This window comes from Haemaphysalis longicornis, unplaced genomic scaffold, assembly GCF_048455015.1.
Source record: "Haemaphysalis longicornis isolate Haplotype H1 unplaced genomic scaffold, Haemaphysalis longicornis Haplotype H1 scaffold_2, whole genome shotgun sequence".
NCBI classification, from domain to species: domain Eukaryota; kingdom Metazoa; phylum Arthropoda; class Arachnida; order Ixodida; family Ixodidae; genus Haemaphysalis; species Haemaphysalis longicornis.
In genome coordinates this window covers 217,645,491-217,657,588 of record NW_027526295.1, presented here as the reverse complement: position 1 = coordinate 217,657,588, position 12,098 = coordinate 217,645,491, and the positions used below count along the sequence as shown (strand labels likewise).

The 12,098-nt window shown below is 46.9% G+C and overlaps 1 protein-coding gene across 1 annotated transcript in view; it reads left to right on the top strand.

The window, feature by feature from the left end:
- Positions 1 to 12,098, top strand: part of LOC144168504 (high affinity cAMP-specific and IBMX-insensitive 3',5'-cyclic phosphodiesterase 8B-like) — a 75,613-nt gene that overhangs the window by 51,080 nt on the left and 12,435 nt on the right. Inside the window, exon 15 of the mRNA XM_077697473.1 lies at positions 3,802 to 4,042. Within this exon, the coding sequence (XP_077553599.1) occupies positions 3,802 to 4,042 (241 nt within the window). The remainder of the gene's footprint in view (positions 1 to 3,801; positions 4,043 to 12,098) is intronic.

Genomic DNA, 12,098 nt, shown 5'->3' with positions numbered 1-12,098 from the left:
CAGATGTTCATTTGGAAGCAATTTTAAGCTCTGTAGTGCTTACCTGGAGTCTGTAAAAACAGCGCATTGATTGGCCAGCTGCTTTAGAATGTGCTGAAAAGCAGCGCGCAATCCAGCCAGCTCAGTAGCTGTCGTAGAGGACTTTTGGCTAAGTAGGGCGCAGATGGTAGTGAGTCCTTCCATCCTTCCCCTTCCCATGGTTTCCTTCCATCCACTTTAGACACAAGGTAGGCTTTAGGGGGGGGGGGGGGGAATGCAGGCCCGCTGCCTGCAACCAAACCCGCCACATATTGTTGCGACTGGTAGCACTGACAACGCAAACAAAACTGAACGAACAACCTTTATAGACAAAAAAACCGCCTTAGACCGTCAGGGGAAAAAGCGAGGGTGGAATAATTGTTTTTGTGCAATAATATGAGGTGTTTTTTTCGAAATGAGCCAGACACACCTAACGCGAATTTGAGGAACAAACGGTGAGTTTGTTACCGGACATAAATGCAACGCTGTCAAAGCTATTATGTAATATATTTTACATGCCAGCTAGGGGAAGTTTATGGCTTGAGCAATATTGGAGTGATAAGTTTGGATTTGGCTTATATTGAATTGAAGCACTCAAGTTGATGTGGCATTCTAATGAAAACGTTATTCAAATTGACTCTCAAGAATGGTGCGATTGAGTTTTGGCGAAAAAGGCAGTAAGCATTTGAAAAAGTGCTTCAAGGACATTAAAACTATACATGGAGAGCAGGTGAGTCCTCTTGGCAGTATTACCGGCTGTTTTCGAATACTCCCTTGGGATAATTTTCTTGGGCACGCCTGAAGGCACCCACCAAGTAAGCACGCTCTTCATTGCCTTGCCATGAATTTCCAAAACGCTTCACAAGAAGGCTGTTCATATCTCCTTCTTCACTTTATTGAAGTGGTTCGTACTCGCAGAGGAGGGAGGGGGGGGGGGGGTTAGGGAGAGATTTGCCAGGGCTTGTAAGCAGCGGATATTTAGTTAAGTACTGAAATGGTAAATATGGAAATAAAAAAATAAATGTAACCAGAGTTACTCCGTTCGGACGGGAGAGACGAGTTGAAACCATTGTTCCACATCACTCAGTTTCATTTCGTTTCACTCCTTCAGTTCACTTAGTCGTTGACATCTGGGGACAAATCTTTCGCTCATCTCCTAATTACCGTTTGAATTCATAATAAGCCAGCTTCGAAAAGCAAAAAAAAAAAAAAAAACTCTTCTGAAAACGCCCACGAAACAGTCTGAACAGTGAAGCCGAAAGCAAACTCCCATTAGGCAAATGCATTTGGCTCATTTTAATCCTTCAAACAGCAGGATCCATGGCTCATTTTCGATACGAACTGCGGTCTGCGTACATGTTTGCAGGGCGTTATTCCACCTATTTTCTTTCCACCTCTTTTTTAGGGTATAGTTGCCCAGTTTTTCTTTTCACTGCAGTTTTATCTGACTTAGTTTCGGTTTCTGGAACTGGCTTATTTAAAAAAAAAAAAAAAACGCCTCATATGCACGGTCGAACAAAGGGGCAGGCATGGTCCCAAAACCCACACTGCTCTCCCGAGACCGCTCGTAATATCGGTCACGGTGTAGTTAGTTGTCTAATTGATAAACGCAGGGTCGTGCAGAAGTTTCCGGGAAAGAGGTGGGGGGGGGGGGGGGGGGGGACGGGGGATCGAGTAAATGACGCACGATAAAAAAAAAAAGAACTCCATGCGCCGTATCGTGCAACCCTTCGGATATATCTTTTTTTGTTGCGGTTATAAATGTTTAGAAATCGATAGTACTACTGCATGCGTACGCGCTTGTACTGCGTCACCACAGCACGACCAAGCTCGATAATGGCGTGAACGAGCGGCCAATCAAGAAATATATAAATTGACGTCGGTTCGCAACGCATATACGTGCTCACTTTAAGAAATTTTGAGAATATTGTTTAGTCAGTCGCTCACATATTTTAGACTCCCATGAGACGCGCCAACACATGTAACCGCCGCGTCCGCGCCGTCACTTACAGGGTCGTTCTCTTTTCGCGCGACCACTCAGCGTGATGTCAAGGCCTAAAAATGCCGCCCCATTCCTTCTGTCAGCTTTTCCAGCCGTAAGCGGAGGGCAGGATTCATAAGCAGAATGATAAATAAAAAAATTGCCGCGTATCTGCTTCTTTCGTTGCAAATGTCGTCAAAAGACGACAGTCTTTGTAGACATTTGCTAAGGAAATGCCCCCCTTTGCTTTCCCGCTCACCTCTCATGCTGTTCCTGTACCGTCGCGCTCATTCCAAGGTAAACACACTAAAGGTTTGCGCAAGGCGATTTGAATTTACCGCGTTCCACTGCTACAGGCCGGGTTCCTCTATGCCAGCGCTGCAGTACGGCGGAGACGCGCGTGAATGGAGGCGGCCGACTAGGAGGTTTATAGAGCCGCGTGGCCGTGCTCCACGTGCGTTCCAAGCGGAACGTGGAAGCTAGCTAGTGGAACTTTCGTTGCTATTGCCGCGTGATTTTTCATATGCCGCCAGGAGGCGGCGGTTTTCTGCAGTAGATGTAGAATATCATTTGCTATCGAAAAACCAAGCATCCATGAATTTTTTAATAAAGGAAGGCTGTAAATATCCCTTGTGTACTAATTTCCTGTCTTATATTTGCGTAATGTCTTGTTCTTGTTCAACAAAGTTGAGAAGTATGAACATATAAACCGGGCTTAGACGTTTACATGTGGCTGTGAGTATATAAGACTACTGTGCAATATCAATTTTACTTTGGCCGGGTGGCTGAATCGAGTCACAGACAGACAGATGGACAGACAGACAGACATACATACAGACAGACCAAAATTTCTGCGTTTAAGTAGCCCAAGAAAGACTATCGTCTTTAAAAAGAGCGGCGCTACCGAACGCACAAAGCCAGACTGGATCATCCCAAAGCGACGCTTGCGGCGCATTACTAGCACGGTAGGAGGCGCGCGCGACCGGGTGTCATTTCAGACGTCCCCTAGAAACGAGGCATCACGGGAAATATCCGAGCAGAGCGCTACCGTTGGGCGAAGACAAAGGAGAAACGTGGGGGAAAGGCGCGGCAAACGAAAATGTGCTGTTTTGATTTGCAATTTGCAACCGCTAGAACATAGATTTATCTGAAAATGCGACCACCCGTGTATCCAAAATGCCTCGTTCAGGCCCCTTCTACCCTTTTATCCCTGATTTTTTAATTTCAAGCAAAACGATGTTTGCTGAATATTTTCCTAAATTTTAGGCTCTCATAAGCCCACAAACAAAAGGTAAAGCTTGTAGTGCAAGTATTATCTGATTTATTAATGAGGCAATTAATTAGGAAAACGGGCCATTTAAAATTTTATGTTTAGCAGAAACATCTTTTTTGCATGTTTTCCAGAATTTTATGACCACATGAGCCTACAAACAAAAAAATGAGCTTTGTAGTGCACATATTTATAAGCAAGTTTTGGAATATATCTAGGACCTCCGTTTTTTTAGCCTCAATGGCGTAGTTTTGTTTTCACCAGAGCTTCTTCTTTGGAGGTTCCAGCTCGTGCTAAAACGCAACAACGGTGACGTCTATCGCAATAGACATTCTTGGAGAACAATTCCCCAGAAAACTAGCAGTTTTGGTTTCGTTCTTTATGCGCTATGGAAACTTTTATGTGGTGTAGTTCATTGACACCACCCGAACCGAAAGAGTTAATGTGCCCTCTGTTGCTGTCAGTTGAGATGAGAGAAAACGCCAGCCTCTTTGGTGACCCGTTTTCGCGTTCTCCTCTTTTCTTGTTGCAGGTCCGTGCTGGAGAGTCACCACGCAGCGTTCGCATTCAAGCTAACGCTGTCGGACGAGAAGGTGAACATCTTCCAGAAGCTGGAACGCGACGTGTACCGTTCGGTGCGGACGTCCATCATCGACATGGTGCTGGCCACCGAGATGACCAAGCACTTCGAGCACCTGGGCAAGTTTATCAGCGTCTTCCAGAAGCCCGCCCAGGGTGATGAACCATACGAGCCCGAGGTGTGCCCATCACCAGTGTGAAAACTACATTTTGTCACTAGTATTGTGCGCTCAATAATGGCTGGAGATTAGCCCACCGCTATTTCTTCAGTGTCCCCTCTTTGATATTCTTAAAACTGTTGACACCCTTCCACATAGGCATGGCAGCAATCAGCTATAATCTTGTGCAAGAAGACGAGACTTGTGTAACGTCATTTCAAAATTTTAAGAATGGAGACACTTTATAGGGATGTGATCGTCTTCTAAGAACATTACCGGTTATTGTTTTGCTCTCTAAAGCCCTGAGAAATCCTGAAGACAGTGCTAGGAGCTCGGGTATTAAGAATTTCATAAAGATTCAGAGCTCAGTAAAGCGATAATTCGGCGCTTTAAAGACATTTATTGTTTTTGTGGCAGTTAGGCAGCAAATCGGTAGAGAGAAATACTTCGCGCAGAAAATACCGTTTCTTTTCAGAAAAAAGGAAGAGAAAATTCTCGGGTCATGGTTCCCAACGTCCGTGAAGATTTGGATTTGGCTCGACGTATAGCTTCCTCGCGAGTAGTTAATACATCATTGAAACGCACTTACTTTAACTGTACTTTCTAAGCTTCCGTGCTTGTCATATGAGGCAGAAAAATGTCCCAGTACCCCTGTGTTCATAAATCAGCACACCAACCGAGCATGGTTCTTCTAATTCTGATTCTCAACGTGATTCTCCTTTTGATATGCGGTGACGTTCCGCCCGGTGGTTCCGAGAATTGGAACGTTAAGAGCAAGAACCGTTGAGGCCTTTGACGGCAGATACAGCCTTATGACATTGTTCTATATTATCACTTTATCACAGGAGGTCTGTTGATGATACAGGTTTGCACATCAGTAATATGAGTGAACGTGCGTTCCTTTTACTATTTTACACTTTTCTACTGCCCTCCCTTCTGCCTTCTGATCACCACTGCCCCAGTGAAGGCTAGCAAACCTTACTGTACGGCTGGTTGACCTCCCAGCATTTCTTTTCTCTTCCCCTAGCTACCTCCTCCGCGCACGAAAGACACCTGTCCGTTGCATCAGTGAATTAAGGGGCATTATAGGCATTTTACCCTTGCAGGCATGAAGTGCTGCCTGCTCCGGAAGTAACCATCATACCGGACACCCAAGATGCTGAACTAGATAGGTGCAACCACAGTACGAAGGCTCTTAGCGGATCAAACAGCACTTCCTCACAAGATAAGAATCTGGCCACCCTGGTGTAGTAGTTGGCCCCCACGTCCCATGACCGACCAATGCAACTATTGAGGAGCGGTTGGAGGTCATTGGGAGAGGCCTTTGTCCTGCAGTGGACCACTGTGGGCTGCTGCTGGAGATGACGAGAGAGTTACTAAAATTTATGGGCTCAGATTTAACACCCCCAGTGTAGTAAGCTGAAACGTCCCGCCAGTTTCACTTCACCGCATGCCAAACAAGCCGACGAATGCACAGCATTTCCACGTATCTAAAAGTGGTTGTCTTTTTTCCCGAATGTCACGTAGCGAAAAGCTCTACAATTTTCCCGTTTATGAATATGGAATCAGATTTGCGCTTTTAGCAATCTCACAGTAAGTTTCGCAACGACAAAAATAGCAAGGGAAAACTTGGGCTGTTTCAAAATACCGCAGCCTCGTGACACGCTATATTCTTCGCGGCATGCTTGCCGAAGTTGCCAAGGCACCGTGAAATTTCTTCGAGCAAACTCGTGCGTATATAATAACTTAACCGCTGTAGAATTGCAGCAACAAAACTTCCGAAGAAGTCCAAATGGTCACACTCATAAGCATTGTTTCCAATTAAATGGAAAGACCCATCGGAGCTCAAACTTTGTACTGAATTACGACCTGGTAGAAATAAATCGAAACGGAACACGCAGCACACACGCACACAAAAAAAGAAAATGGTGGGAAGGAAAGGTTAAGGCTTTCTTTCGCTGGTCCTGAAGGCATGGCCGTGTTGAAAACAAAAAAACTTCGTTCCCGGCGGGCATGTATCGTACCAATGTGCACAGTTCACGACGCAACAGTTCGTACGCGACAACCTCAGGGCTGTCTGCTCGGCTGCCATGTGTGGGTTGTACCCACGAGGGCGGCGCCAATCTTCTGCTGCACGTAAGGCCCCTAAAAGAGCTAAGGTAGCGCCAACTGCTCCCTCTGTCTCCGTCTCTCTCCTAATTTTTACTTGTCCTCGCCCGCGGCGCCGCGCGCCCTTTAACTCCGCGATGGTGTCGCCCTCTTTGCTGACCTCTTCAGAGCAGACGCCCTTGCAACGTTATGGGGCTGCTCGCGGCAGACTGACTGTTTTTCTTGCAGTTTGCTCTTGTTTTTGCGCCCCAATTGCTGTTTGGTGGCATTTGTAGGATTTCTAGAGCCGCGTTTTACCAACACGCACCAAGTGAGGGGGCGGGGGGGGGGGGGGGGGGGATGCCGATCGCACATACGCAAAGCGCGGTGTTTGTTTACGTGTGAGGAATAAAGCAGCATGCTGCAACCTCTCAAGATAGTTCGTGAACGCGAAATGATCGAACGGGACCAACACAAATTACTCTGTTACGGTAATTCGATTTTTTTTATTCGCCTGATTGAGTTGCGGACGTGCAATCACCGTACAGAGAGCTTGCGCATGGTTCGTGGCAGTATACAGAACGCGTCATTCGCACATGTTGCAGTTCGAGCGTTGCACTGGCTTTCTCCCGTTCGCGTTTCTTGCGTTGGTTGTGAATCATTAAGCGGCGCTCAATCTGCGTCCGCATTTACTACCAGCATACATCCTAGCTTAATCCCGTGCAGTTTCAAATGCTTTGACGTTGTTCTAGAGCATGTTTTTTTGACCTTCATGTCGTTATAGGCGGTTGTGAATAGATTAAAAAAAATACACGCACACCGCTTTTGTGCGTGAGTACACGTCCAGCGATGTGGAAAATCTCTGCTGCCTCGAATTCGCAGCCGGGTACATTGAACTGCCCGTGCTGCCGTACGTTCAGGTGCGAATAGAGTGAAAAACGTAGGCTTGTAATACTGGGAATAGGCACCAGAAAAGGCTGCGATCAATCGATCGGTTAAACTGTGGAATTACAGATTGTGACCTCTTATTTCTCATACGAACAAGATATCGAGTTCCTCCAGGAACAATATATATGCATATGCAAATTTCCCATGCAACTAATTACGGCAGTAACTACTCATGCAATACCTTTTTTTACCTGATGTGATCGCCTACCGCTGTTAATAATGGAGGCAGGGACGCACAACTGCTTTGTACTGGGATATATTCTGACTTAATTGTACATGGCACTAGCACAGGAATACATCTGGAGCAAATTCAAAAGAGAATACATATTACAATGATTAGCAAGAGAAAACAAGGTGTATCACCAAAATGGGCTGGTGCCACTAAATGAAGTTTTTATTGGAACAAAGGTCCGTAATGCCGTCGTGCAGGTGGCATGGGCAAATAAAGTGGCTTCCTGCGAGAAAAAATTGCTGGGAGTGGCATTTGGGTTGTTTTTTAACTCCAAGCTTCTCCAATATCCGTTGCTCAAATTGGTCCTTCGTGAAATGATCCTATTGAGAAAAAAAAAAAAAAAAAAAAAACGTAACACCAAGTCTGAGATGTGCCACGAACACTTCGCAAGTATAGGCAATAATGCATTGCAGAAGAGAGTTGGCGACCGTTCAACCTGCTGAAAATATACTAGCCAAGTGTTTTGGGGGTCATATCGCAATGACCGGATACGCTACGCCGTTGACGATTAAGCGGAAGTAAGAGCGCACACTGCAAATGCACAGCCTCACGTGCACATGCAAAGCAAACGTTAAGATGTAATCAACGGTTGTCTGTGCACTATTCATACACGGAAGAAAGGCCATACAGCCGTTGCGGTGCGGATATGCATTTCAAGTGCCCACTCAAACATGCGCGAATTTAACAAAGCGATAACAGAAATTGCGAATCAAACGTACGTCAACGATGTGGTCACTAAATTAGCTGGCCTTAAATTTTTTACCCAGTCGCATTTTTTTCTTTCTATAGCCGCGATGTGCACCGCACCGACCAAGCACACATTACGTGGCAAATCACCCCATTGTCATTACAATGGGATTATTATAACACCACCCGGGTCGCTAACACACAAGACATGTCTTCACGAAACAAATATATTACACGCACTCGGAACACACACGCTACATGGTCAGACGCAAGCTGCCGTCGACCAAAACAAGCGAATTCAGGCGGTGAACAATCCTTGCGGCACAGCAACCTTACGACAACCGACTGGACAAACTAGGCCGTTGATAATTATGTTGGGAAGTAAGAGCGCGAATAACAAATACACAGCCTCCGGTCGGAAGCAAAGCTTACGACGTGACGAACTCTCCGCTGCGTTTAATATGCCTACTCAGAACAAAGAGTGGGCGACCATTGCGGAACGAATACGCATTTCTTCGTAAGTGACCGCTCAAACGCGCGCACAATTTAACCAAGCGAGAACAAAAATCTATGCAACCAAACTTTTCCCTTTTTGCGTCGCCTTTCCCGGAGGGAATAACTAAGTCTTTCGCCATCCCTATTCGAGCAGCCGAAGGTATACAACACATCGGCACCGCGAAGCACCACCAAGCGACACCGACGCGACATTTATTCGAAACGAGCTAGCTAATTCTTACTTCGCCATATCTGCTGGCGCCTGCGATAAGTCGGCTCTGGAGCTGCGCGGTCAAACATGGTGCCGCGCTGCATTTGGCCGCGAAGGAGGCAGAAAAAAACGCACGGAGGAAAGAATGAAAAAACGTAAAAAAACGGCAGAGCTACCACGTGACTTTTCTGCTGGCCAACGGCGGGCGGCGCTGGCCGGTGAAAAAGCACATGGCAAAAAACGGTGGATGGAAGCATAGAGTTTCTTAGAATATACTACTAAGAAACTCTATGGATGGAAGGAGCGCGGGTGAAGGCGAAAGACGGTGGGATCGTAGGCTGGCGCACCATAGTTATTTTGGGGGCCTTAGGTGCACGCTCATTATTGCCTCGAGGACATACCATGGCGCCACCTGTGAGTGACGTCACTTATAGAGCGCCGGGTTATGTTGTCGTCTGCTAGAACACATTTCCTATGCTTATGCGACCGCGTGTTTTCTTGTGGCAACCGCTTGCCCCCTCTTCGTGATTTGATGCAAATTACACAAATAAGCGGCCAGCGACTCACTTGTTGCCGGCGACACCGCCGCGTCTAGGTAGTTGTAACCATCGTGACCCACACCTCGTACGCAGCAAGCGAATGCCAAGCACGATGCAACTGATGACGAGAAAAGTACGCTGTTAATTCATTATGAATACTTCCGACGTGACGTTACAAGGCTGTGTGTGCAAATAAAATAGATCTTGCAACAGCAACGGAAACGTGCCGCTCAGTTGTGATCTCCCCGCACGTACTGCGCGCATTGGCTGGCAAATCAATGACTACGTGAGAACGGTGATCGGATTGCTTCGCCGCACATATAAAAGTGCAGGTAGGATCAGCAGTTTGGCTTTAGCAGTGCATGTGTCCCCTACAATGTTATTTTGTAGTTATGCCCTGATTGATTAACGATCTCTTCCGTACTCTGTAAGGCTGATATGTTTACTTTTCGCGACAACTTGTCCGGAGTGTATGAATCGTATGGACGCGAGTTTTGAACACTTTCGAGCGGGTTTACGCATGCCCATGTTTACTTTTCATTAGGACCTCGCAGCAGGAATTCATTACTGCAACGCGGTATTTTTTTCTGTTTACAGTGAGCCTGCCCTTTTCTAGTATGAAGTTCAAGAACTCACGACTGCTCACAGATGGCGAGGCTGTGTACGAGGCGATACACGTCGTGGTGTAATGTTTTGGGGTAATTGGAAGTTTTAGAATAGAACCAAGCGTTGGGGGCCCTTACGAAGTTAGGGGAATCCAAACGGAACAAGATGGCGCGCGACCACTTTTAGAAGAGGGTCTTCGCCAACAGCTCACAGCTGGGTTCGGATGGTTGGAGTCGTATGTTGGGAACTTTAGGCTCATGGCGTCGCGGCAGATATTTACAGTAGTGAACGACAGTCCCTAATACAACTTTTCACCATACCGTCACTCCCTTTCTCCCATGTGGAACTTTGTATCAGCGGCCATTGTAATTTAAGCAGTCGATGATCAAGATACCTGCCATAGCCTCTGCCGATTCTTGGGTGCAGGTACTGCCAACCTTCGGCCGCTCCCCGCATGAACGGGCCGGCGGTGCCTAGACCGGTCTCCGCGGCCGATCGGCGTAGATCGCGGCTGATATTTGAGCATCGCTTTGAGTACCACAGCTGATGATACTACCTGGCACAATTTTTCACCACACTACCATCCACTTTCGCAAATGTCGAACTTCTTTTCTGCGATCAGTGCGATTTTAAAAAAAACGGCGACAAGTGTGGTTGCCGCGACCTGCGTCGGTTCGAGCCGCTTCGTTGGCCGTGCGGGCAGGCACGGCGGGCTTGCCTGCCGAGCGTTTCTGCGAGCAGTAAACGCTTCATGGTCTCCATATCCATACCTTGGGATCCATTCCATCCGCTATATCCATTCCTTGGGAACTACGAGCGAAATGTTGAACTTTAGTTCGGCGATCGTGGTAGCCTACAATGTTGATCGGGGAAACGAGCCGCAGCTTACGCTTACACCGGCTTCGGTCGCATACGTGCGCATACACCACCATACTTTGCGAGCAGCCTACCACAGTTCATACGGTTATAAAGTCCCCATGAGGGCAAACTACGCTTCACGCACTGAGAATTAACTTCAAACGCCGAAAAGTAACACGAAAATGCCCAGAGAGCGCGTCCTTAGAGGGACCATGCAAACAAAACACAAATTTGGTTCATTCAAAATATTGCCTCGTTAGAATCACACTGGCATTACGTTTAACGTAAACTTCGCTCAAATAATCGCCATGCGACCCACTAGCTCATTTTCCGCAATAGAACCTGTGATGGCATATGCCTATCTGTGCGATTGGCTGAGGCCGGCAAAAGCGAACCCAAATTAGGCAGGGCTTATAAGCTTGCCGAACGAGCTATTAGCGCTTAAATTAAGGGCACAGTTTTTATAGCTGTAATAATGGATGGGTCAACAGTGGAAGTTACGAAATAATTACCGATTCGTACTGCTGTTGGGACTACGCGCACTATGCTTGTTTTATCTGCACAGCACTGCGACGCTTTGGGGTTGTCTCAGACGACACTGGCCGAATGGCGTAAGCGACGGTGTCTTACGTGACAATATTTGTCGAGCGAACACCATGTTTCACGAAACAGTTATTTTCTATCTCAACAAAAATAGGCCAGTTACAAATACGGTCGAAAACAAGGCGAAGGCCGAAAACGGCCCTTCGCGGAATGGTGGCGTCATCTAGGTTGACTAACGGTAAACTATGCTCCGCAATCGGCTGCAGAGCGGTTCCTGTGATGTCGTTGCACGAAAACACACGATTTGGCGGGAGAATCGAATTTTTAACTTAAATTGATTAACTTCTCAGTAAATAAAGCGTCGTTTGCTTCTGGGCAAGCTCTGGGGGCACTATAAAACACGAAACCTTTCGAATAAAACGAACTTGTATTTTGTCTGCACGGCCCCTTTAACGTAGTGTCATGGCTGCAAGCCAACTACGCAGCAAGATAGGAACGGGGATCCTACAAGTGACGTCAAAACGATCGCAGCGCCGGCCTGTCCACTGGTGGCCTTCGCGGCCAATACTCACAATCGGCGGGTTGGCTGATATATGATGGAGTACTGGAGACCAGTGGTGTCGCAAAATGCCTAAATGGAGTCTGTAGACCTCCAAACTCTTTCTCACCGTGCAATCTATACTCGTGTTTTTACCTGAACTCGGAGGTTCGCTGTTCGTAACTGAAAGGGGTAAAATTCATAGCAAGAGGACACTCGGTACGACACTCCTCGGTGATCGCTGAATACAGTATGAATAAACTTAAAATGTTCCCCCCACAGCGTGGAAGAAGGGACTGAACGACTAACAAACACACAGGACGACCGCTTAGGGCATTTCTCACACT